This window comes from Vipera berus (genome assembly GCF_964194415.1).
Source record: "Vipera berus genome assembly, chromosome: 2".
In the NCBI taxonomy this organism is placed as follows: Eukaryota; Metazoa; Chordata; class Lepidosauria; order Squamata; family Viperidae; genus Vipera; species Vipera berus.
In genome coordinates, this window is record NC_138203.1 from 59,358,882 (window position 1) to 59,383,991 (window position 25,110).

At 37.5% G+C, this 25,110-nt stretch overlaps 1 protein-coding gene across 2 annotated transcripts in view; it reads right to left on the minus strand.

Moving 5' to 3' along the window:
* SYK (spleen associated tyrosine kinase) overlaps window positions 1–25,110 on the minus strand; it is a 48,972-nt gene that overhangs the window by 15,915 nt on the left and 7,947 nt on the right. For both annotated transcript variants that reach the window (XM_081315738.1, XM_081315737.1), the window contains exons 2-7: window positions 16,923–17,380; window positions 14,507–14,667; window positions 8,744–8,882; window positions 7,264–7,351; window positions 6,242–6,282; window positions 4,062–4,130 (exon numbers count right to left, since the gene is read on the minus strand). In XM_081315738.1, the coding sequence (XP_081171864.1) occupies window positions 4,062–4,130; window positions 6,242–6,282; window positions 7,264–7,351; window positions 8,744–8,882; window positions 14,507–14,667; window positions 16,923–17,330 (906 nt within the window). In that variant the 5' untranslated portion in view covers window positions 17,331–17,380. The remainder of the gene's footprint in view (window positions 1–4,061; window positions 4,131–6,241; window positions 6,283–7,263; window positions 7,352–8,743; window positions 8,883–14,506; window positions 14,668–16,922; window positions 17,381–25,110) is intronic.

Sequence of the window (25,110 nt, forward strand, 5' to 3'; positions counted from 1 at the left end):
CTCTGGCAGAAGGAGCGTCTCTGGGCCAGGGCCAAGGCAGTGGGGGCCATTCCCTCACTGTTTCCAGGATGGTTTTGCAGGCCACATGAAACCACTTCACAGGCTGGATCTGGCCCCCGGGCCTTGTGTTTGACATGTCTGCTCTACTACTATGACATCCAGGTGCCCCAGAAACCCTTTAAATTTTACCAGTACAAAGGCTTCCCCTTTAACCTTAACATTAGCGTTCTGAAAGTCAGTTAACACAATATCAGAGGGCTTTAGTTTAACCCACTTGTTGCTGTGCCTGCAAACACAGTTGAATGTGTCTTGAGAAATGATGGATACAGCCAAGCCGGAGTCCAACTCCATTTTACAAGGAACGCCTTGTAGCTCTACTGTGAGATTGAGTTTGGGCTTGAGTGGGCGACGAGCCCCAGTGCGGCAAATGCTTCTCTGACTATTGAAGAATCCCACACTAAATGGACCCTGGGCCCCAGTACCTCTCCTAGCCGGCTCCTCCGACTGTTGCTTGGGTGGCCTGTCTCTCTGGTGGGCCCTGCAGACCATGGCAATATGGCCGGTCCTTCCACACACTCTACACATGGCCGAGTGGAATCTGCATCTGGCGCAAAGATGGCTGCCTCTGCACCCCTTACATCTAGGTAAGAGAATTGCCTTGTAATCGTTCTCTTTTTGCTGGCTTCTCCGGTGTTGTGCACTCGGTTGTTGTTGGAGCTTGTTTACTTCGGGTTCTTCGTCTCCTGATGATTCTTCGGCATGTTTGGCGACCTCAGAATGAACTGAATCTTCAACCCTCGGGTTTTTGGTTGGCTGTACGGTCTGCACAGCTCCTCCGGCGGCTTTGTCGGCCATGATCTCGTCCTGAGCTTCTGAGAAGGTGGGGTTGGGTCTCGCAAACAGTCTTTGCTGTAATGTTCTGTCTCTGAGACCGCAGACAAGCCGGTCTCTCAGGCGTTCCTCTAAGTTCAAAAACTTGCAGAGGCGTGCGGCCTGCTTTAGGCCCACAATAAATTCTGACGCTGTCTCTCCGGGTAGCTGTACTCTCTAATCAAACTTAAAACGCCATGCCATCTCTGACATTTTCGGCTGAAAATGTCCAGTCAACTTCCTTTTGAGATCTGCAAATGATACGGCTTCGATGGGCATTGGCGCGAAGAGATTTTCAGCTAAGTCAAACATTGCTGGTCCACAAACGTACAGCAATGTGGCAGCTTTTAGGCCTTCCTCTGCAATCTGGTTAGCATGTAAATAGTTTTCTACCTGCGAGAGGTAAGACGGCCAATCTTCTGGATGCTTGATGTCTAACTCTCTGAATTTGCCGACCTTCGGCAGCTCTTTTGATTCTGGTGCTCACGGAACCTGATTTGAAGGCTCAGGAATGCCTCACTGAGCATGTGGCCGCTAGTGTAGTGTTACTAGCCGGCCTGGAGAGGGGGGGGAAATGCCTCTTCCCACCAGCGCATCTTGCCGACCCCTCGCTGACTTCAGCCCTTTTCAGGCGGTGAAGCAGGATCCCACCTTTGTCACCACTGTTATGTCATGGGCTCGGGTGAGCAGGAATGAATACAGACAGTTGTTCAGAAAGCAACACATCTTTTATTAGTTATGACAGAGCTTAACCCGGGCCGAGCCCAGCCACTATATATAAGTCTAAAAAAAATCTACAATCTAAAAAAAAATTACACACACACACACACACACACACACACACACACACTATGTAAGTACCTATATCTGTTAGGAATATGTAAAAAATCTACTTTGAATGAAGCAGAGAAAAACAGAGATACGTAAGATGACTGATCCGTTAATGTTCCTGTCTTCTCCAAACCATTTGATTTTCTCTTTAGCAATAGGGAACTGAGAGTGTTGAAACTGACAGAACTGAATTGATTGGAGAATTACTTTTAAATATGAAATTCATTCGTATGAGACTTTAACACAATTAAGGAGAGAGGAAAAATAAATTAAGTTTTCCCTATTTAGTTATGAAGACGTGAGTATGATCCATTTGATGGGGAAAGAAACAAGCATTTGTAAATCTGTTTTGGAAATTAGGCATCTCCTTTACAACTAACATTTATGTAAAGTGCATAAAACTCATTTCTCATAATAGGCTGTGAATAAATACAATACTTATGTTTGTTTTAGACTTATCAACATAGTTAACGTTCTAATAAAATCGTTCTAATATTTTTCTATTAGAAGAGTTTCCACAGCAAATGAGGTCCATGAACTATTTCATTTAATGTATATCATATACATAGGAAGCTGGAAGGCCTTGAAAGAGATTACAAAGTGGCAATCAAAATCACCCATACAGTTATTACAGTTTGAGAGGTAAGTAGCAGAAATAAGTCTAATGCTTTGAATTATATAGGCAAGGGATTCATAAACTGATGATACCCAACTTTTTTTCTCCACCCCAAACCAACCCAGTGATGCCCTCGCCGTGATGTCCCGCTGCCTGGAGGCGGTCCAGGTCTGGATGGGGAGAAACAGGCTTCGTCTCAATCCTGCCAAGACTGAGTGGCTGTGCATACCGGCATCTCGGACTAACCAGTCCATTCCATCTCTAATGATGGGGGGTGAGGTGTTACCCCCTGTCGATAGGGCTCGCAACTTGGGCGTCCTCCTGGATTCGCGGCTCAGTTTTGAAGACCATATAGGAGCCGTGACCAGGGGTTTTTTGCCCAGGTTCGCCTGGTGTGTCAGTTGCGGCCCTACCTGGACCAAGATGCCCTGCGCACAGTCACTCATGCACTCGTGACCTCCCGATTGGACTACTGCAACGCTCTCTACATGGGGCTGCCCTTGAGGACTACTCGGAGGCTCCAGCTGGTGCAGAATGCAGCTGCACAGGTTGTGATGGGGGTTTCCCGATACTCCCATGTAACACCTCTACTCCGCGAGCTGCATTGGCTTCCGGTTGCCCTCCGGGTGAGATTCAAGGTGCTGGTGATGACCTATAAAGCCCTTAATGGCTTGGGTCCGGGATATCTGAGGGAACACCTGCTGCCGGCATCAAGCTCCCTTCGTCCTGTGCGCTCCCACAGGGAGGGTCTTCTCAGGGTACCACCGGTAAAAGATTGCTGGTGGACAATACCCAGGGGGAGGGCCTTCTCTGTGGGTTCACTGGCCCTTTGGAACCAGCTGCCTGTAGAGCTTAGGACTGCCCCTGACCTTTGCTCATTCTGCCGGGACCTGAAGACCTGGCTCTTCGAGCTTTCTGGCCTGGACTGAGAGTATTAACTGGGGTTTTAATTGTATTTTAATTGTAATTGGGGTTTTTAGTTCAAGGTTAGTGTAATCATTTTAATTGTTTTTAATTTTTGTAACTTGTTGTATTGTTTTTAAAAAAAACCTTGTGAACTGCCCTGAGTCCTACGGGAGAAGGGCGGTATATAAGTCTAATAAAATAATAAATAAATAAATAAAATAAAATAAACTCTGGGTCATGATCTCCTGGTGAAGTCTTAAGTAGCTTTGAAGGAAATTGCATTTCTGCTACTACATCTGGAGGGCGCAGCCTATCTGACTGCTAGCTTAGGACTCAACGCTTATTCAATGACCTTTTCTGCAACTCTTTTTACTCCAAGCAACCCAGCCAAGATCACGGTGCTCTTATCTAATCTCCTCTTTGTCTTCTTCTTTGGTATCTCTACAGGGTTGGGAAGGGAGTTGGTCTATTAAGCCCTGCAGTCACGCTAACTCCAGTCTAGCTAACATTACTTCACAGAAGAGGACAGTAAACTTAGGCTGCTTCATGTCTCAGAAATTAGACCTGCTTGTAAAATATTTATTTTCATTCTAACCACCATAATTATTCTAAAACAAATCACTGTTGTATTTCAAAACAAATAAAATGCAAGCCCAAGGATAAAATAGCCATGGATTAATTATATAAATTAAGAAGTCAAAGCTGAAGGAAGTTGCTAGATGCTCACAGAAGATTAGCAACAAGAGGCAACGTAAACTACAAAAAGGTTGTAAGTCAGCAAAGTGAAGGTAATTTTTAAATGTATGGAAAGACTTAACAAAGTCATGTTTAATTGCACCTTGTGGCTTCCTGGCTTTGGGAAAGTGTATGATTTGATTCTGGTGATAATTCCACCTGTTGTCCAAGTCTAGAAACCATAAAGGATATCAAATGAATAAATAAATGTATGAAGAAAATATGAAAAAAATCCATATTTATTTTTTTCAGCCATTCACAATAGATCCGTTCTAAGTATAGCATATTTTGCGAAGTACATTGTAATAACTGATTTTTAAAGTTAAGTGAATGTTTGCTTCCATTAAAACTCTGGCTAAATTCAAACTTTAAATTATTTTAAAAGAGATCCACTAAAATCAATAGATTTTAAATTATTCATCTGCAGGTTTATTGATTACAATGGCATATTATAAGTATTCTGGATTTTATGACAACGGGTGCATTTTTAATTAGAACTTTTAGCTTTGTAGTCAGCTTGTTATATTGCTAGTTTTAAAGATTATAACTGGGAAATACAGCTTTAGGCCTATATATATTTAGCAATAATATGAAAGATGTTAAGAAATTTTCTGGGTTGAAACTTTTTAATTTCTTTTCCCCAATGGTTCAATTTGTTTTCTGTATATTTGAATACTGCAAATGGAATTTAATTTATTCGTAACATACACCATCCTCATGTAATCAATTAAGAAAAAGTTTGATCAGTTTGGTCTAATTAATACATCTATGGAAATATTCATTTAAATAGCTTTTGTGAAACCAAGGTTTTTGGAGATTCTTCCTAGAGGAATTTATGATACATATTCATTCCTTCCAGGCATGGATACTTGGGCAACTGCTTCACAAATCTATCACAAATAGCCATCTGTACACAAATTTAAGGCCTAGTTTGCTTAAACATGTTTGCAGATAAGCATAAATGGTTAGTATCATATTAAACTATAAAGCAGAGGTCCCCAACCTTTTGGGCACCAGGAACCTGTTCTGTGGAGAAAGGTTTTTCTGCGGAACAGAGGGTGTGTAGTTTTGTGTACTGCCTGCACCTTGTGGATGGGTCTTTGCTTGTTTGTGAGGCCCAGTTACTGGCATGCTGCAGCCCAGTACTAGTCCATGGAACAGGGGTTGGGGACCCCTGCTATAAAGCACCAATTTATAAGGCACAATGATCAGATTTACCAACCAGTCATATGATGACATATCACAATTAATAGATTATGTCTAAGATAAGAAGATAAAAGATTATTTTAACTAGTGCAAACAAGGTTAAAACAATCATTTTCACTTACATGCGTGTTCTAGCACTGAAGTGAATGGAAAAGATAAAATCCAGTCTTACAAACTAGGACAGGAATTTCCAATGGTGTTTAATGCTTGAGACTAAAAGCTTTATTGAACTGGGTTCATTATTTTCTCTGCTTCTTCAAACTGAGCCTTGGTGGAGCAGTGGGCTAATGCCTCCTTAAGTAACACCAGCTGCCTGCAATTAGTGCAGGTTCGCATCCCACCAGGCTCAAGGTTGACTCAGCCTTCCATCCTTCCGAGGTAGGTAAAATGAGGACCCAGATTGTTGGGGGTAATAAGCTGACTTTGTAATAATGCCGCTTGGGGTGTGTGTGAAAGCCCTAATAAGCAGGCATATACATAGAATGAAGGCTACTGCTAAGCTTGTAAGCCGCCCTGAGTCTTTGGAGAAGGGCGGGATATAAATGGAATTAAAATAAAAATAAATAAAAAATAAAAATAAATATCTTATATGAATCTATGTAAGTTTATCACATGCATTATTTTTAAAAAATATAATACCATCATGGTCTCCAATTATATTTTCTGCTTCTAATGCATTCAAATCCTATATGCACTTGCTTACAGAGCAAACTAATATATCTAAAACTACTTCTTTCATTAGTTATTCTGAAAACAGAATTGATGTTTCAAAATTTAAAATATGATAGCTATTATTTTATTTTTATCAGATAAAACCCCATATATGAATATTCAGTAATCATGGGTGCTATAGTTGCCTTCTAACAAATTAATATTATATAACATTTAAAAAACAAAACATATTGAAGAAAATGCATAAAATGTAAATTGCAACCTTATTTGTAATTTGGAATTAAATGTAATTTGAAACTTATTTAACCAGCAAGAGTAAATACATAAACCATGCTAAACACTTAAATATTGTCATACTTTATATTATTTAAAATATTACTGGTTTTCACCAATGCATTTTCTTACCGTGGAGTTGCGAGGCTTAGAAATTTTGGGGGGTAATGTCCCTAAGGTAAAAAGATATATCAATTACTATAAAAATATCAGTTGTGACTTATTGTTAAGATCAGCATCAAGGAGCAAAGACAGGTAGAAACTTTATCTCCATGCAAAGACAAACCAAGTTCCCTTTTTAAAAAAATGAAACAGTAAACAAATGAGCACATGTGAATTGATCCTGGAACAGATTTTTCTGGAACAGAAAAGGTTATGTACAAATTTTTGTCTGCTTTTCAAGAGGATCTTGTACTTCCGCAATTTACTGGAGAGTTTTTCAACAGGCTGAAAAGTAGAAGAACCTCATTATTAGTTCATCATTAGCAAATTATCAAATTGGGAACAAAATGTAATAACTCTCCCTAAAATTGGCTCCAAGTGGAGAGAAATCTTATCATGTCAGGTTTTCCTGATGTGTAAACTAACAGTTTATTATAAATGAAGAAGAAGTTGGTTTTGTATGATAGTGAAAACATGGGCACTTTGTTTTACTAGCACTCCTAGTGGAAGTTTGGTTTTAGTGACATGGATCTACAACCTGAAAGCAGCCAAGTTATCTAGAAGTCACTTTAATGTCAATATTTATGAGAGTCACACTTCATTTGTGCAATGTGCTAGGAAAAAAATTCTTTCAAATATTTGCACGCTTTTCATTTAAAAGAATATGCCATTCATATCTGATACAATTTCATGCTGAAGATGGAATGGATCACATATTGGTACATAAAAGTTCCTCTGCCCTCATACACCCCCACACCATGTCTCACCACTCCAAACTGAGAGAAAATGATGTTTTTTTCTAACTGATGCGATAAATATTTGTTATATTTTTAAGCAACTGTATTTCAGAAAAATTAATTATGCCAGCAATGACACATTAGAGTACTTTTAATTTTATTACTAGGAATTTGCCTCATCTTGACACAATCAGAAGTTAGTAATTCACACTGTATGGATTTGACTTCAATATTTTAATAATATAAGCTACTTACTACTTCTTGATTGAAAATCTGGATCACAAACTGGCTCTGTTATTATCCTTAGAAGTCCATCTGCTTTGTAGGAATAATGTTCCACTAGCTGTCATGCAGATGAAATAAAATAGCAGCAATTAAGCCAAAATAAATGCATGCACAAGGTATTAAATCTTTAGTTGCAGCCCAAAAATATAATTTTGGATTATAATTTCTACTTAATACTCCACTTAAATATCAGGTTTCAATGAATAAGCAGGAAAAGTTCTTGGAAATTGGAAAATTCATAAGAATATGAGAACTTCTGATAAGCAATTTTATTAAGATTAAAAAGCTATCATGAAAGAATTTGTAGCATTTCAAGTACAAGCGTCATTTCTAGAATAAATATTCAAACCTTTTGTATCATATTATATTGTTCATCCTTTTTAATGGACTTCTTGGCTGCTCCTTGGGGCAGAAGGTTCAATATCTGTTTTGATAACAGATGTGATATCAGACTGTTTTCCTCTAAAACATGTGAGATTTAATTCTCATAATAAAATGAGCTGTGAGCTGTGCACAAATTTCTCTTTTTCACTAACCATTGACTAATTAGGTTTCTGCAGATATTAAACTTGAACACCCCAAGATTAAAAAAACAATGAGGCAACTGCATGTATGCAAACTATCTCATAAGTGAAAAGTATATAAATATAAAAGCAGTAGAAAATTTTATGGTATGGAACAAATTCCTGTAAATTTTGCATGTTTGTGTTGTGATGTTACAATGCATAATTTATTTAACAAATTTATATGGCTGTCCATCTCACTGAATGTGAATCTAGGTGAAGTACAACCAACAATTAAAATAATGTCACAACCATTAAAAAAACTTAAAAAATAGAAAAAGTAAGTTGCTATCTTTCAAATATATTAATCAGTTTCAGCTTGGGGAGGGGGACAATATATATATATATATATTCTTTTATATACATGTTTCTTTGCATGTAGCCTTGTCTCACATTTCAAATATTTTTTTCTCAAAAAAACTTGATTTTGTTTGTTGCAATGATTTGCCTCCTTTGCAAGATTACAATTTTCCAAGGTAGTCTTTCGAGAGATTTTATAATTGAAATTCACTCAAGATACAGAAAACATCTGAAATATTCTGAAATGGAATCCTAGATTTTTTTCAGTAGCTATTTTCATTTAGATCTAAATAGATCTGAATATAATAGATCTATAATAGACATATTATAATAAATGTTTTCAAATTTGCTGTGCCACAAAATATGCTGGGTTATCTTAATTGGATAGGTTAATTTAATCAATATTAAACATGGCATATTTTATACACACAACCACACACAATACACATACATAAGGCTTCAATAAATGTGACCAAGAAAATAATTACAGCAATTGTTAAAAAATGTGGATACTTACAGCAACATAAATATGTATACAATTAGCATGCAAGTTCAATAGATAGTTAAGTGAATAGCATTCAACAAACCTGGCATAAAGTATCAAATTTCTTTCCAGCTGGTATTGAAAGTTTTCCTTTCTTGTCTTTATCAATGCGATAATGTAGTACCTTGCCTTCATTGAATAAGCAAAGAGCATAGGATCCATTGTTATCTCTTTCCCTTATCCTAAAAATTAAAAGAATAATAAAGTAAATTATAGTCTAAATAAAGACAAGGGGCATGAAAATCTAACTTAATATTCATGACAAAACATGTTGGGATACATTGTCCAAACTACAATCATTAACTGCTCCTGCAAACAGTAGGTAAACAAAATTGATTATTATGTGGTTCAAACTGAGATTTTTTTAAAAAAAGAATGAATAATTTATTTTAAAAGGAAAAGGAGAAAAAAGAAACAGATTGCAAATTGCAAATTATATGGAAAAGTTTGCAGAATAATGTTAAGATGAAATTAAAATGAAAGTAGAACTTATTCCACTGGAAGAAGCATCTCAAATTTTATCTTTATATAACCAATTATATTTGGATCAAAACAATTATACAGAGTAAGAGAGTTGGAAGGGACCTTGGAGGTCTTCTAGTCTGACCTCCTGCTTGTCAGAAGGTTGCAAAGTGTGGTCACATGACCCCAGGACACTGCAGCCATCATAAATGTGAGTTAGCCGTCAAGCATCTGAATGTAAATCACATGACCACGGGGATGCTGCAACAGTCATAGGTGTGAAAAATTGTCATAATTCACTTTTTTCAGTGCCATTGTAACTGTGAACAGTCACTAAACAAAGTGTTGTAAGGACTATCTGTAGAGCAACCTTCCTCAATCTGATGCCTTCCAAATGCTTTTGGGCTAAAATTGCAGTTTAATACACCTGAATGACACCAGATAAAGAGGACTACCATACAAATTGGTTTCATTTACTTACCATCTCCCTTCTCCCTTAATCATGTTCTTAAAAGGTTATATTTTTTAAAAGTATAAACTAAGGAAAAATGAAGGCCAGTTTAAAAAAAAACCCTGTCATGATTTATACTCATTCTGTGACACATTCTGTAAAAAAAGATATAACTGATATGATCTTAATATATTATTTCCAAGCCTCCGTGAATGATTATTATATTCCAGTTCCTGATTCACTATCATTCTGTGTATTTTTTGTTTGACCTATAAATAGTTTAGTTCTAATAAAAAGGCAGGAACTACAAATAGTTCAGAATATTTTTATCTGCAAATTACAGCATTTTTCTGCATTTACAGAATTTAGACTTTCACACAATCTAATTCAGGTTTTCAGGATACAAGAAAAGAGTTTCATAATATAATCACATATGACTTCTGGTTTGCCATCGTGGCGCGTGTGGGCACATGAAGGCGAGCTCCGTCTTTCGTGTCCACTTTCATCCCACTGGGGGACCCTGGAAAGGGTCAAAAGTCACCCTGTAGGGGTGACGAGCAAGGAGGGGATCTCTGCTTGATCGCAGGAGGGCGACAGCCCTTCTGCTTTATCCAGGACAGCACTCCAAACCGGTCCGGCCATAGCAATATGGCTCATCATTAAGCTGCTGACAGCCGAAGTCAAAATTACTACCAAGCACCTTTAAAGCAATGTGGATGAAACTGGGTGAGATCGGATCTTCTCTTTAAATATCTTTTCCTGCAAAAGCTGCCCAAAGTACTTTTTCCCCTGTGAGGAGAGAGGGAAGGAAATCTCTACCCCACACTCTAAGAACAGTGGTGACTGACTACCTAAGGGAAACAGAGCAATTATAAGAACTTTAATCTAATTAGATGCATAAACTTTTGAAATTTGGGGGCTAAATGTTTTCCTATTTTTACTGGAGACGTTTTTTATCTAAAAGGAAAAGAAATAAACCTTGAAAAACTATTATAAAAACTAGGGACTTTAAAAGTTTTAAATGGCATCAGTGCCATCTTGTGGCAAAGTATGGTATTACAACTTGTTATTGACTAAAAGAGACTTGGCTTGAAGCCCAGAATCTAGAAAAAACTCTCTTGACCTTAACAGACACCACCTATGAAAAACTTAGCTATAAAGAAGGAACTTCAGCGCGGCATATCTGGCCTGTTGGAACTATGAAGATAAACCTTTACTGATTTTCAGCATTATATGTGGAAAATTGTTTTCCTATTTCTTTACATGAGAAATATCTGCTATTACACGAGATGATGGAATACTTTGGACTATAAATTCTTACTTGGCAAACAATTTCCACTATAAAGACTACCTACAACACATGAAATAGATGTCCCATACCTAACTATAAAAACAAAAAAAAACTATTTTTAATGTTTGATTTTAAAATCTTCAACTTAATACATTATCAAGAGAATATGGATGAAGATCAGGAAAAAAATCCTTTTTATGTTGAAATCAATACACAAAACCATTCTTTCAGTGTGTAACAAAATAAGAGGCAACATAAAGGAACAAGATGCCAGCTTAGATATGAAAACCCACATGCTGACTACAACCAAAGAAGTAACAATGCAGAAAGTAACAGAAGTAGAACAACTAAATACTAAGACAGAGGACCCAATTGATCAACAGATCCAGCCAATGGGAAAATTAGAAAAAGAGAGTGACAACACTGAAAATGGAAAAGACATTTTACATAAATCAGAAGAAATTTGAGGAAAAGGAAGAACAGATTGAGTGGAAGATAAACCTATCAGGACAATTGTGGGAAATTGGAGTAATAGGGAGGCGATTAAATGAATACAAATGGGCTATTTCTTCCAAAAAAACCTGTAATTAAATGTTTTTTCTTATTCAAATAATACATATAATAATAGAGGAAGAACTGTTTGAAGATTCAAAAGTACGAACATGGAAGGTTAGTTGGCAAGGAAAAAAAGCCAGAGTAAGGCTGAAAGAAACTAGGGTTTTGATTTATTAGACGGGATTTCATACTACTGATTAGAGGGTTGAATATGGTGGAAAATAGATAATTTTTAGAAAATAAAGTAACATTATAATTGAATAGGTAAGATGTGTAATAAGATTAATAGACTTTTGGTTTAATATGGTGGAAAATAGATAACTTTTAGAAAATAGCATAAGATTATTTGCAAATAGATATGATGTGTAGTTAGAAAATTACATTTTGTTATAAAAAGGGAAAAATGTAGAAGTTGAGGTAAGGAAAACTCTGGTCACCTAAAGCTTGCAAATTATAATATACCAAATGTTAATTTGAATATTAATGGGAAATAAAAGCCTGGGGGAAAAAGCAACAACAGGACATTGATTGTATATAAGGATTGAATGCAAACACAATTAAGATATGTATAAGCTAAAAATTATTGATAAATGTAACAAAGATGGCTTTACTTAGTTGATAATAAGAACTATAGTAGCCTAATATGAGATAGTAGATATTAAGGGAAAAAGAGAGGAAATATCTGATGTTGTAACTTGAGATTTGTGCTAAGGATTTATTTATGTTACTGAATTATTGATTACCCAGTCACCACATTGCTTTTTAAATGTTTAATTGTAAAATTAGAAAACTAATAAAATATACTATAAAAAAATAAAATCACATATTATGCAGCTTATCTGATTTATTATATTGATCTGTTACTTATTTAATAAATTATTAGAGATCTATTATTAAGATCACAGTAGGTATAGTTGCCTATCACTTGGGGATATTGCAATCTGCCTTCTAAATGGTAGACGAAACCTATAAATTGTAACTTTTCACTTGATTATCCTCAACAAGTAAGAATTGCTTCACGGTTATTAGGTAGTTTGTTATTTTTCCTTTCAAGACAGAATACTGTTAATAATTTATAAAAGGAATAGTGCTGTAGCAATTTGGGTCAAGTTTTCTTTTCCTGAAGACTGCTCTACTGCTGTTTTCCTCAACCTGGGTAGCTTCTATGTCTGTGGACTTCAAGAGTGTTCAATGAAGTCAGGCTAGCTATAGAATTCTAGGCACAGAAGAACCTATCTTAGCGCAAGCTTAGAAGTAACTTTGAAAACAAAAAGAAAGGCAATGCTGTAATTGTCTAGATCTGAGTTCAAAGTATGTACCGGTAATGCTAATCTAAAAATAATACTGAAGAATGAAAGAAGATTAAAGAGTACATGATGAAGTATAGGACAATACCTATTTTGAAAAACTGTATAAATAGTATAAACATGGTCAGAAAGCATAGCAAACTAATTATAGTTTTAGAGCAAGGAATATGGAAATATCTCTCAATTTCAGTATCTTTCAATGTAAAATGAGCGTCAATGGGAGAAATAAACAAAATGTTTCTTAATATTGTTGTTACGGTTTTGAACCCACAATAGTTTCTTCCATTGGGCACAATGAAGAATGCATAATTTTCATCCAAAAATTACGCTAGTTTACTTATTTCAGGATCTATTTTTTCAAACCACTGTTCTGGATGCACAAAAGGAGATCATGAAGACAACATAGTTTTCTAGTTATTCATTCAGGTTCTGACATTCAATGATTAAATGAACTATGAACTAATTGAAATATTGACCTATTTAGCTACAGAGATTGTAACGACTACCTACTATTAATTTGTTCATTTTATTTATTGTAGTATTTTATTAATTTTCTAATTTTACATTTAAGTATTAAAAGAGCAACGTGGTGGCTGGGTTAATTGATAATTCAATAGCATACACAAATCTTTAGTACAAACCTCAAGATACCACATCAAATATTTCCTCTCCTTTCCCTTAATATCTACTGTCTCATATTTGAACTAATACAGTTCTTATTATATCAATTGAGTAAAAATAGCATTATTACATTTATCAATAATTTTTTAGCTTATATATATCCTAGTTACTTTTACATTCAATCTTTATAGACAATCAATGTCCTGTTATTAGTTTTTCCCAATTTTTAGTTTCCCATCAATATTTAAATTTAACATTTGATATTTATAATTTCCAAGTTTTACGTAACCAAAGTTTCCTTTATCTTAATCTTTAGTCTATTAGTCTTTCATCTGCCAGTTTGGAGGGTTGCTCCGGATCGAGCGGAAGGGCTACCGCCCTCCTGCGATCAAGCGGGGGTCCCCTCCTTGCTTGTCGCTCCTAGTGGGTGACTCTCAACCCTTTCCAGGGTTCCCCAGGGGAGCGAAACCGAACGCGGAAGACGGAGCTCGCCTTCCAGCGTCCACAACGGCAAACCAGAAATCTTGTTCATTTTATTTTGACTAGAAGGTGATAGCGTATGAAAAAGTTTTTCCCAGCTCCCCAATCAGTGGACATAATTCTTTATTCTGTAAACCACTGATTATAAACAAATCACGAATGCTGTTTTAAGTTAATGAAAGTGCAATGATCAGCATCAAAAAGAAATTTTGGAATTGTTAAAAACATTGCTTTGTTTAACCTTTCCTACTCTTCTTCTGGCGATCAAACCTGTCAGTCCTAGAGGAGATCAACCCTGACTGCTCTTTAGAAGGCCAGATCCTGAAGTTGAAACTCAAATACTTTGGCCACCTAATGAGAAGGAAGAACTCACTGGAGAAGAGCCTAATGCTGGGAAAGGTTGAGGGCAAGAGAAGAAGGGGACGACAGAGAATGAGGTGGCTGGATGGAGTTACTGAAGCAGTAGGCATGAGCTTAAATGGACTCCAGAAGATGGTAGAGGACAGGAAGGCCTGGAGGAAGGTTGTCCATGGGGTCGTGATGGGTTGGACATGACTTCGCAACTAACAACAACAACAACTCTTCTTCTGTTTTTTAGCATTAAGTTATGGAACCTGTAAGGAAAAAATGTATACTTACAAAAATTTCCCATTAGTCTTTGTACCCAGAAGTAGGCGCTGCTCTGAGTCGCCCCGAGATATCATCCCATGGAACCAGGGCATTTTCAAGTGTGCAGTTGTAGCAATTAGTTTCTCCAGTTGTGGTTTCTGACTGATAACTGCTTGCTCGAGGGCATGTCCCTGTATGATTGACACGAGGGCAAAGTGTAAGAATATAATATAGTTAATTATGGAAGTTGGCATATGAATGGTTCTGACATAAACAGAGCAGTTTACTAAGATTTTAAACTATAAACATTCAGAGTGCACAACTTTTTAGCATAATGTTTAGAGATCATTTGAATGTTCGGCTTGCCCTGAGAGAAATTTACCACACTGACCCTTTTTTGAAGAGTTAAAAATATCATCAATGGCTCACTCCAAGGGCAGTTTGTCCATTTTTTCTTGTCCAATATCAAAAGTGGTGTTTTCTAACTTCTTCCAGTACAAGCAGTACTGTGAAATTTTGTGATATAAACCCCCGGCAGAGACATTGTAAGATCACAATAAATAATCCAAATAAATTTAAAATAACATGAGAAATGAATTATAAAATCATTCAACAAGAATTTTGAAATACATATATAAAGTTGGATATTAGCCAAAGTAACGGTTAGCTGATTAGATGACAAAGCAGTGAAAAGAATGTTTATTTTTTTATTTATTCATATATATATTTATACATTTATTCATATATTCAAGAGCCTTGGTGGAGCTAATGCCTCCTTAAGTAACACCAGCCGCCTGCAATTAGTGCAGGTTCGCATCCCACCAGGCTCAAGGTTGACTCAGCCTTCCATCCTTCCGAGGTAGGTAAAATGAAGACCCAGATTGTTGGGGACAATTAAGCTGACTTTGTAATAATGCCGCTTGGGGTGTGTGTGAAAGCCCTAACAAGCAGGCATATACATAGAATGAAGGCTACTGCTAAGCTTGTAAGCCGCCCTGAGTCTTCGGAGAAGGGCGGGATATAAATGGAATTAAAATAAAAATAAAAATAAAAATAAAAAATATATATGAATAAATGTTGCCTAGAGATAACATGGTCAATGTTTACAAAATAACAAACTTAATTACGCACATATTTAACTGGAAAATTCCAGGTATTCTGAAATCCATTCTCATATTAAGAGAAAAAATGTTGCACCCAGCAACAGTAGTATGTTAATTAGGGAGTATGATAAGCGTGCCATTACAGGTTGTGGTTTTGGTTCATCTCTTTGTTTCTTACTCTTTTACATTCAGTGGTGATTTAATGTTTGTAAACCTTTTAAATTTTTAATATTTCTCCACAAGTTATGCCCTAAAATATATGTGCGCCACACAAGTTCCAAAATTAGGTTCAGCTACTTTTACGACACTTAAATATGTAGATTTGGATGATTTTCTTCAATAAATAAATGAATAAATACAGTGTTTTTAACTCATTTGTTTCACTGGGTTCTCTTTATCTAGTTTTAGGATTTGTGTGGAAATCAGATCACATTTTAGGTCATACTTATGCAGAAATACTGAAAACCCAAAAGGGTTCACAAACTTTTAAGCATTACTGTACTTATTATTTGTTAAACAAGGACATCAGCATGTCAGGAAGGTATGTGGCAAGCTGATCTATTTTTGCAGTTCACAGAAAATGCTAAGAACAAAATTGGTTAAAAACATGCCAGAGTTTCCCATCCTTTTAAAGTGATAAATACATGTATCACTTTAAAATGGTGGGGAACTATGCCTTGTAGCTTATGGTGGGAATTAAAATGGTATGTAGTTAAAATAGTAGGAAAATATGTCAAATGTAGTTTAAGACCTAAAATAGGGTTCAAGTAAAGTTAGTCCTTGACTTAAAACCACACTGAGACTGGAATTTCCATTGATAAGCAAGGTGGTTGTTAAGTGAGGCATGGCTGATTTTATGACCTTTTTGCCATGTTGTTAAGTGAATTGCTGCAATTGTTAAGCAAATCGTGCAGTCATTAAGAGACTCCAGTTTCCTTCATTGACTTGCTTGTCAGAAATTGTGGAAAAGTCGCAAATGATGATCACATGACCCAATTGTCATAAATATAACGTGCCGGTTGTCAAGTGCCTGAATTTTGATCATGTGACTGTATGATACTGTGACAGTCATTAGTGTGAGGACTGGTCATAAGTCACCTTTTTCAGTGCTGTTGTAAATTCGAAAGGTTGCTAAATGAATGGTTTTAAGTTGTGGATGTCTATACTGAACAAATGCAGTATAGAAACCAACTCCAATTCCATCCTAAAAATCCAGAAAAACTGGAAATCCTGGCTTTGTCTACATATATGACATGATCTTGGCTACTTGGCCAACTTATAGCCACTACCTTCCCAAAAGCAAAAGAGGAAAAACTACAGAAAAGGGGAAAAAAGAACCTTACATATAAATTCCAGGTTTCTTTAACGTATTCTTTGATTAGATTTTCCTTTAAGTCCTCAAACTGACTTGTTTTGGGTTCCACTCCTGGTGGCCGATTAAATGGTTTCCTGAGTAAACACATGAGACCATCAATTTCATCTGAGTGGTAGTCAATGAGTTCTACAGGACTCCGGTGGGATTTTCCTCCAGTAATAGCATAAGTGCCATTAATTTCCCTCTCAATGGTGTAATGATAAACCTTTCCATTATATGCCAGAGACAAAGCAAAACCACCCAGATAGTTTCGGCTCTGTCGCAGTAAATACAGTCCGTTGTTTAGTCCTCCTTGCAGCAGGTAATCTTCAGCTTCTTCACGTGTGATGTTGCCAAAAAAATAGGACAGGTGGCTAATAGAATCAGAACCTGCCATTTCCCCCCAATACTTCTCTTTGCTTGTTTGCTTTTGAGCCTATATTACACCTAGAAAGAATTAAAAAAAAAACCAAGTTAGTGACACTTTTGTATGAATGTATGCTATTTGTGTGCTACCTCGATGATCTTATTGAAATCAGGAGATGGAAATATACACAATGAGATCATGAGCTAAGAGATAATCAATGAATCATAATCATAAACCAAAGGGAAACAATATTTTTGCTGCCAACAATATCCGCATAATGCATTTGTACAGGAGTACGCAATGTAATGCCAGAAAATAAACACAAAAGAGAAAGCATTCTGTGGCTTCTGAAATGCCTTCTAACCCTTTAATAATATCTTTATTCTTGGTCAAAAGAGGGAAGTGACTTAGAATAGAGCAAGTACCCACACAAGAGCAAAAACAAATTCCAGCAGCTTAAGGATAACCTGCCAAGAGGTTAGGAGATCCTTTTCCATTCTTAAGCGTCCCAGCTGAATTCCATGTTTACCGTATTTTCTGGCGTATAAGACGACTGGGCGTATAAGACGACCCCCTACATTTCCTGTTAAATTATAGGGTTTGGGCTATACTCGCCGTATAAGACTACCCCTCTTCCAACGCACACTAAATAAAAATTAAAAAACATCAGATTTGATTTTAATATGGTAATTTTAATTCAAATGCTTATGACATGCAGGTACTTAGTAGGAAAACTGTCACTTATAAACATAAGGCTGTTTGTCATCAAACATGTAAACATAAAACAGTGCAAGTGGATTAAACTTTAATAATAATAATAATAACAATAATAATAACAATAATAATAACAACAATAATAATAATAATAATAATGATGATGATGATGATGATGATAATAATAATAATAATAATAATAATAATAATAATAATAATAATAATAATAATAAGAAGAAGAAGAAGAAGAAGAAGAAGAAGTTGGAAGGGACCTTGGAGGTCATCTAGTCCAACCCCCTGCTAAGGCTTATACCATTTCAGACAAATGGCTGTCCAGTCTCTTCTTAAAAACTTCCAGTGTTGGAGCATTCACCACTTCTGGAGGCAGGTTGTTCCACTGGTTAATTGTTCTAACTGTCAGGAAGTTTCTCCTTAGTTCTAGGTTGCTTCTCTCCTTGACTAGTTTCCATCCATTGCTTCTTGTCCTGCTTTCAGGTGCTTTGGAGAATAGCTTGGCTCCCTCTTCTTTGTGGCAGCCCCTGAGATATTGGATCACTGCTATCATGTCACCCCTCACCCTTCTCTTTGTTAAACTACACATACCCAATTCCAGCAACCATTTCCTATTTTCCTAATTCACTTTTTCACTTTTCCTAATTCACTCTAAAGCTTTCCCTGTGCAGAGCCTTAAGTAACACCAGCTGCCTGCAATTAGTGCAGGTTCTCATCCCACCAGGCTCAAGGTTGAGTCAGCCTTCCATCCTTCCGAGGTAGGTAAAATTAGGACTCAGATTGTTGGGAGCAATAAGCTGACTTTGTAATAATGCTGCTTGTTGGGGGGGGGGTGAAAGCTCTAATAAGCAGGCATATACATAGAATGAAGGCTATTGCTAAGCACATTGATTTGTGCTTTAAATTGTAAGCTGCCCTGAGTCTTCAGAGAAGGGCGGGATATAAATGGGATAAAAAAAAAGACCAAATGGGAGATCCACTCCAGGTTTTCCAGCCAGCCCTGTCCCTAAAGTTTCAGCACCCGGCGTATAAGACGAACCCTGACTTTTGAGAAGTTTTTCATGGGTTAAAAAGTCGTCTTATACGCCGGAAGCTACGGTGTCTGTCTGTCTGTCTGTCCGTCCGTCCGTCCGTCCATCCATCCATCCATCCATCCATCCATCCATCCATCCATCTATCTATCTATCTATCTATCTATCTATCTATCTATCTATCTATCTATCTATCTATCTATCTATCTATCTAACGTGAATCTCTTCAGCTCTTTTATCTCCTCAGGAAAAGCATTTGGGAAAATATTACTAAATTTCTTTTTTAACCAAAACTACTGGCTAGATCTGACCCACTTCTTATCTCAATGTTTTGTTTTTCCAACTTCTTTGCCCATGTAAATTTGCTTCAGTTTTTCAATATTTATTTAGCTGAAAGTTTCCTAAAGTCCTTTGTTTTTTCTTTTCAACATTCCATTGAACTGGAAATAATTTTTAAATTTTGTTGACATGTTTTGGATCATAAAATTAATTCCCAATAAAGTAAAAATTCAAAAATAATTTTGCCTTAATAACTTTGGTCTTACCCTAAATTAACTCAGGGAAAAGAAGCATTTGAACTAAAATTATTATCTATGTAGAATTATGTCAATAATTTATATATTTCACCATCCTTCTGTTGCATATGGGCTGAAAGAGTGCACTTTCCTTAAAAGTTTATAAGTACATGTTCAAAACTGCACATCAGTTCTGAATCAGGAACTTCCTAGCTTAACTTTATTCATCGAAGTATGAATTGCTTGCATATAAATACAAGCAAAGAGTTTGTCTATACTGCTGATACATATAAGTCAGACATGTATACATTGATGTACTAAGAATTCTAAAAATCAATTGCTCTTTCATTCTAAGAGCTGCTGAATGATAGGAAAACTGTGTTTGTTTAGAATTCTGCATTTACGACTATCTTTGGACTATTCCTTAGAAACTGTTGCTTATTTCTACCCCATCCACCGTGCTATTGATTTAGGTTTTTATTTTATTTTTTTTATTTTATCAAACTTGTATGATAAGGGCTCTTGGAATATCCTTTTAAAAATTATTTTAGCCTTACACAGAAAACCTCAGTTTAATTTCATTTAAATTAAAAATTCTGAATTAACTTGTGATCTGACAATATTAATAACCGATGAGCATTATTTGAAATGATTCTTAGAGATTTGCAGTGGGGGGGAGGTAAAAATAAGATAAAAATGTATACATGGATAGGAGGAGGTAGGATGAAATGGGAGGAATTATACAAATATGTACACTTAATATACACTTATACATGTATTTTATAAATGTATTTACTGTATAAAAATGCAAAAAATATGAGCAGACAAGACTTCTTACAAACTGAGGTTGAAGTGGGACAGAATGAATATGTGCTTTTAAAAAATGTGAACATCAGAGAACAGATTTATCCTAAATTAGACAATTAGTAAAAAGCTTTTCCACTGTTCTTATTATAATTTTCAACCCGTTAAACTAATACCATACATCAATCCTTACAACAGAAATATTGAAAGCTATATGCAATCTCTTCAAGTAGAATAGATGACCAGTTAGCAATTTTCTACTAAAGTCCAGCTGGATGTATTTCACCCTCCTCAAAAAATTTACCTGTAGATTTTGAAAGTATATATAGGTATATATATAGAGAAAGAAAATATGCAATGTGACAATATTCTTCAGCAAATAATTGCATTTCAATTGCAAGTAAATATGATTAAATTAAATATTCTTGCATTAAATAATATCCTAGCTTGCACAAGCTAAAATAATAAATAATTGTTAATAAAAAATAATAGATTTTTTTAATTATTGGGAGTCTTAAGCATAATTATTATAAGTTTGTACCGATTAGATGGGCCAAATTACCAAATTAAGAAAGTCTGTTAGATTTTTTTTCTGACAAAGAAACCTCTAATTTTCGGGGGGGGGGGAATAAAATAAAAACTTAGAAAGAAAAAAGTGTCTTCTGTAATTATTTTAGTGTCCTCTGTATTATTTTAGTGACTGAAGAGTTAGGATTATTGTTACAGTTAGCAAAATATGTCAACTGGTAAAATAAGAGAAAAATCCTCGGAGAATTTTAATAGCCCATCTGCCTACATCTATTTTTATAAGTAATTTGTTAACGCTAGCAAACCAGCACTACATGAAAAAACCAACACTTTTCCAAACGTGTTAGCTACATTTCATTCTCCTGAAGATAATATTTAATAGTAAAAATAAGATGATTTATGAAGTTTACAATACAGTAGAGGAGAGGGAGAAATGGCTCTGAACTTAGCGTACCAAACATCTAAATGTATAAAGCAGAATGCAGAGAGAGAGGGTGGGGAGAGAGAATCACTCCATAACAGATGGCTGTCCAGGCTTTGCTTGAACACATCCTGTGAAAAACAGCTGACTTTGTGTCTAAGATGGAACTAAAACTCATGGTTTCCTGGTTTCTAGCTGGGTCCCTTAATTGGTTCTCATAGAATGATCACAAAGGTCATCAAATGACAGACCTGTCATATTCATATCATATCATATCATATGATGGTTGGGCAGGGACAGGGACCTCCGATCTAAATCCAATAAGAGATCCCTGGTTTATTTTTTAGCTAAATTTTTTGTGGGTTTAGGGAGAGGGGAGGGATTACAGGTTCGGCTGGATACTGGGGGGTGTCCACCAACCGCTATTCAGGCCAGGCCTGAGATTGATCACGCTGAAATGGAGCTTGGACTATCTACCCCCGGGGCCCCGAAGCGGGGAGTGGGATTACCTATTCCCACGACGTTAGGGAATGGCAGTAGGTGTACGAACAGAGGGCTGCATCAACGTCTGGGAGGGCGTCCCCGCTATCTTCAAGTGGTGATGCGCTCTGACCCTCTGGTTTCGGCCCGTGGTTCCGGGAGCAAAGATAAGCAACCACCTGAGCTCAGGCTTGTATATCTTAACACCAGATCCATAGTTAATAAAGCTCCTCTCATCCGGGATTTGGTTGAGGGAGAATATGCGGATCTGGCTTGCATTACAGTGACCTGGTTAGGATCAGAGGGTGGTGTCCCTTTGGTGGATCTTTGCCCACCAGGTTTCCGGGTGCTACACAGGCCTCGGGCTCAGGGAAGAGGCGGGGGAGTGGCGGTAGCGGTGAGGGAGAACCTATATGCGCGGGAGGCCACTGTTGTCCAAAAAGCCGGGTGTGAGTCTCTCCTCCTAAGATGTGGCCCTAAGGCTCAGTTGGGCTTGCTGCTAGTGTACCTTTCACCTAGTCGCGTAGCAGCAGCCCTGCCCGAGCTTCTTGTCATCCTCTCGGGACTGGTGGTTCAGTTCCCCAAATTTATGATCTTGGGTGACTTCAACCTACCATCCCTGGGGGGATCATCTGAGTTGGCTCGGGAGTTCATGGCTTCCATGACGGCCATGGACCTGACGCAGGTAATCCAGGGCCCGACTCATGTAGGAGGTCACACGCTCGATTTGATTTTCCTATCTGGACAGTGGTTAGATGATCTGGGTGGGGGTTCCCCAATTGTTACACCCCTGTCATGGACAGATCATCATCTCCTGCGGCTGACCTTCCGTTTTACCACTCCCCGTCATGGGGTTACTGAACCAACGAAATGGTACCTACGTCCTACCTTAACATCTATATGAAGCCGGTAGGTGAGATCGTCCGTGGTTTTGGAGTGGGATATCATCAGTATGCTGATGATACCCAGCTTTTCATCTCGACCCCAAACCACCCCAGTGATGCCCTCGATGTGATGTCCCGTTGCCTGGAAGCGGTGCGGGTCTGGATGGGGAGGAACAGGCTTCAACTCAACCCGGACAAGACTGAATGGCTGTACATACCGGCATCTCAGGAAATTCAGATTATTCCATCTCTTACTATTGGGGGTGAGTTATTACCCCCCGTAGATAAGGCTCGCAATTTGGGTGTCCTCTTAGATTCACAGCTCTCCTTAGAAGATCATATAGAAGTTGTGACTAGAGGGGCCTTCGCCCAGGTTCGTCTGGTGCGCCAGTTGCGACCCTATCTGGACCTGGATGCCTTGCGTACAGTCACTCATGCACTTGTGACCTCTCATCTAGACTACTGCAATGCTCTTTACATGGGGCTGCCCTTGAGAACCACTCAGAAGCTTCAGCTGGTACAGAATGCAGCTGCACGAGTTCTTTTGGGGGTCTCCCAATACTCCCATATTACACCTCTGCTCCGTGAGCTGCATTGGCTTCCAGTTGCCTTCCGGGTGAAATTCAAGGTGCTGGTGATGACATACAAAGCCCTACATGGTATGGGTCCGGATTACCTACGGGAGCACCTACTGCCGGCATCAACTTCCCTCCGTCCTGTACATTCCCACAGAGAGGGCCTCCTCAGGGTACCACCGGTCAGAGAATGTCAGCTGGTGACCCCCAGGGGGAGAGCATTCTCGGTGGGTGCACCAATCCTTTGGAACCGCTTACCGGCTGAACTCCGGATGGCCCCCGACCTTCGCTCCTTCCGGCGTGATCTAAAAACTTATCTATTCGAACAAGCCGGCCTGGCCTGATGGGTTTGGGTTTTAACATTATTTTAACTAACCTACTACATTGGGCACAATCATTTAACTTTAAATCTTGTATCCCATATTCTTATTTTATTGACCTGTACACTGCCCTGAGTCCTTCGGGAGAAGGGCGGTATATAAATCAAATAAATAAATAAATAAATAAATAAATAAATAAATAAATAAACAAATATCATATCATATCATATCATATCATATCATAGAGCCATAGAGCCTTGGTGGAGCAGTGGGCTAATGCCTCCCTAAGTAACACCAGCTGCCTGCAATTAGTGCAGGTTCGCATCCCACCAGGCTCAAGGTTGACTCAGCCTTCCATCCTTCTGAGGTAGGTAAAATGAGGACCCAGATTGTTGGGGGCAGTTAAGCTGACTTTGTAATAATGCCGCTTGGGGGTGTGTGAAAGCCCTAATAAGCAGGCATATACATAGAATGAAGGCTACTGCTAAGCTTGTAAGCTGCCCTGAGTCTTCGGAGAAGGGCGGGATATAAATGGAATTAAAATAAAATAAAAATAAATCATATCATATCATATCATATCATATCATATCATATCATATCATATCATATCATATCATATCATATCATAACAGATTATAACCAGAATGTATACAGACATACATTCAAGGTGCTGGTAATGACCTATAAAGCTCTAAATGGCTTGGGTCCGGATTATCTAAGGGAACACCTGCTGCTGGCATCAACTTCCCATCGTCCTGTGCGCTCCCACAGGGAGGGCCTTCTTAGGGTACCGCCGGTCAAGGAATGCCGGCGGGTTATCCCCAGGGGAAGGGCGTTCTCTGTAGGCGCGCCGGCCCTTTGGAACCAACTTCCCACGGAGCTTAGGACTGCCTCCGACCTTCGCTCATTTCGCAGGGAATTGAAAACTTGGTTTTTTGAGCTGTCTGGCCCAGACTGAGGGGTTTTAATTATTTATTAATGGGGTTTTAGTTTAAATTCAGGGACTTAATTTAATCTTAGTTTTAATCGATTTTAACTTTGTATGTTATGTATTTTTAATTTTTCCCTGTAAACCGCCCTGAGTCCTATGGGAATAGGGCGGTATACAAGTTTAAATAATAAATAAATAAATATAAATTAATAAATGTGATTATGGATGATTGGTCCCTGACTGAGTTTATTTTTTTGTGAAGGCTTACATACTTAACCTTATCATAACCTTAAAACCTGGACCTTTTTATTTTACTATATATACAAGTATCAATTATCAGCCAATTCCAGGGCTTTTTTTGTCATAGAACGCTCAGAATGGAGTTCCGGCACCTTTTTTGGATGGAACCTTGTAGGGTAGGCAAGGTGGGTTGTATGACATGTGTGAGTTCCGGCACCTTTTTCTTTTACAAAAAAAGCACTGGCCAATTCTATGAATAAACTGATAAAAAGCCACAAATCTCATCAAGCATAGCACAACATATATGTAATAATTTGCATATATGTGAAAATGTAGAGCCAACATCTTGATTCCC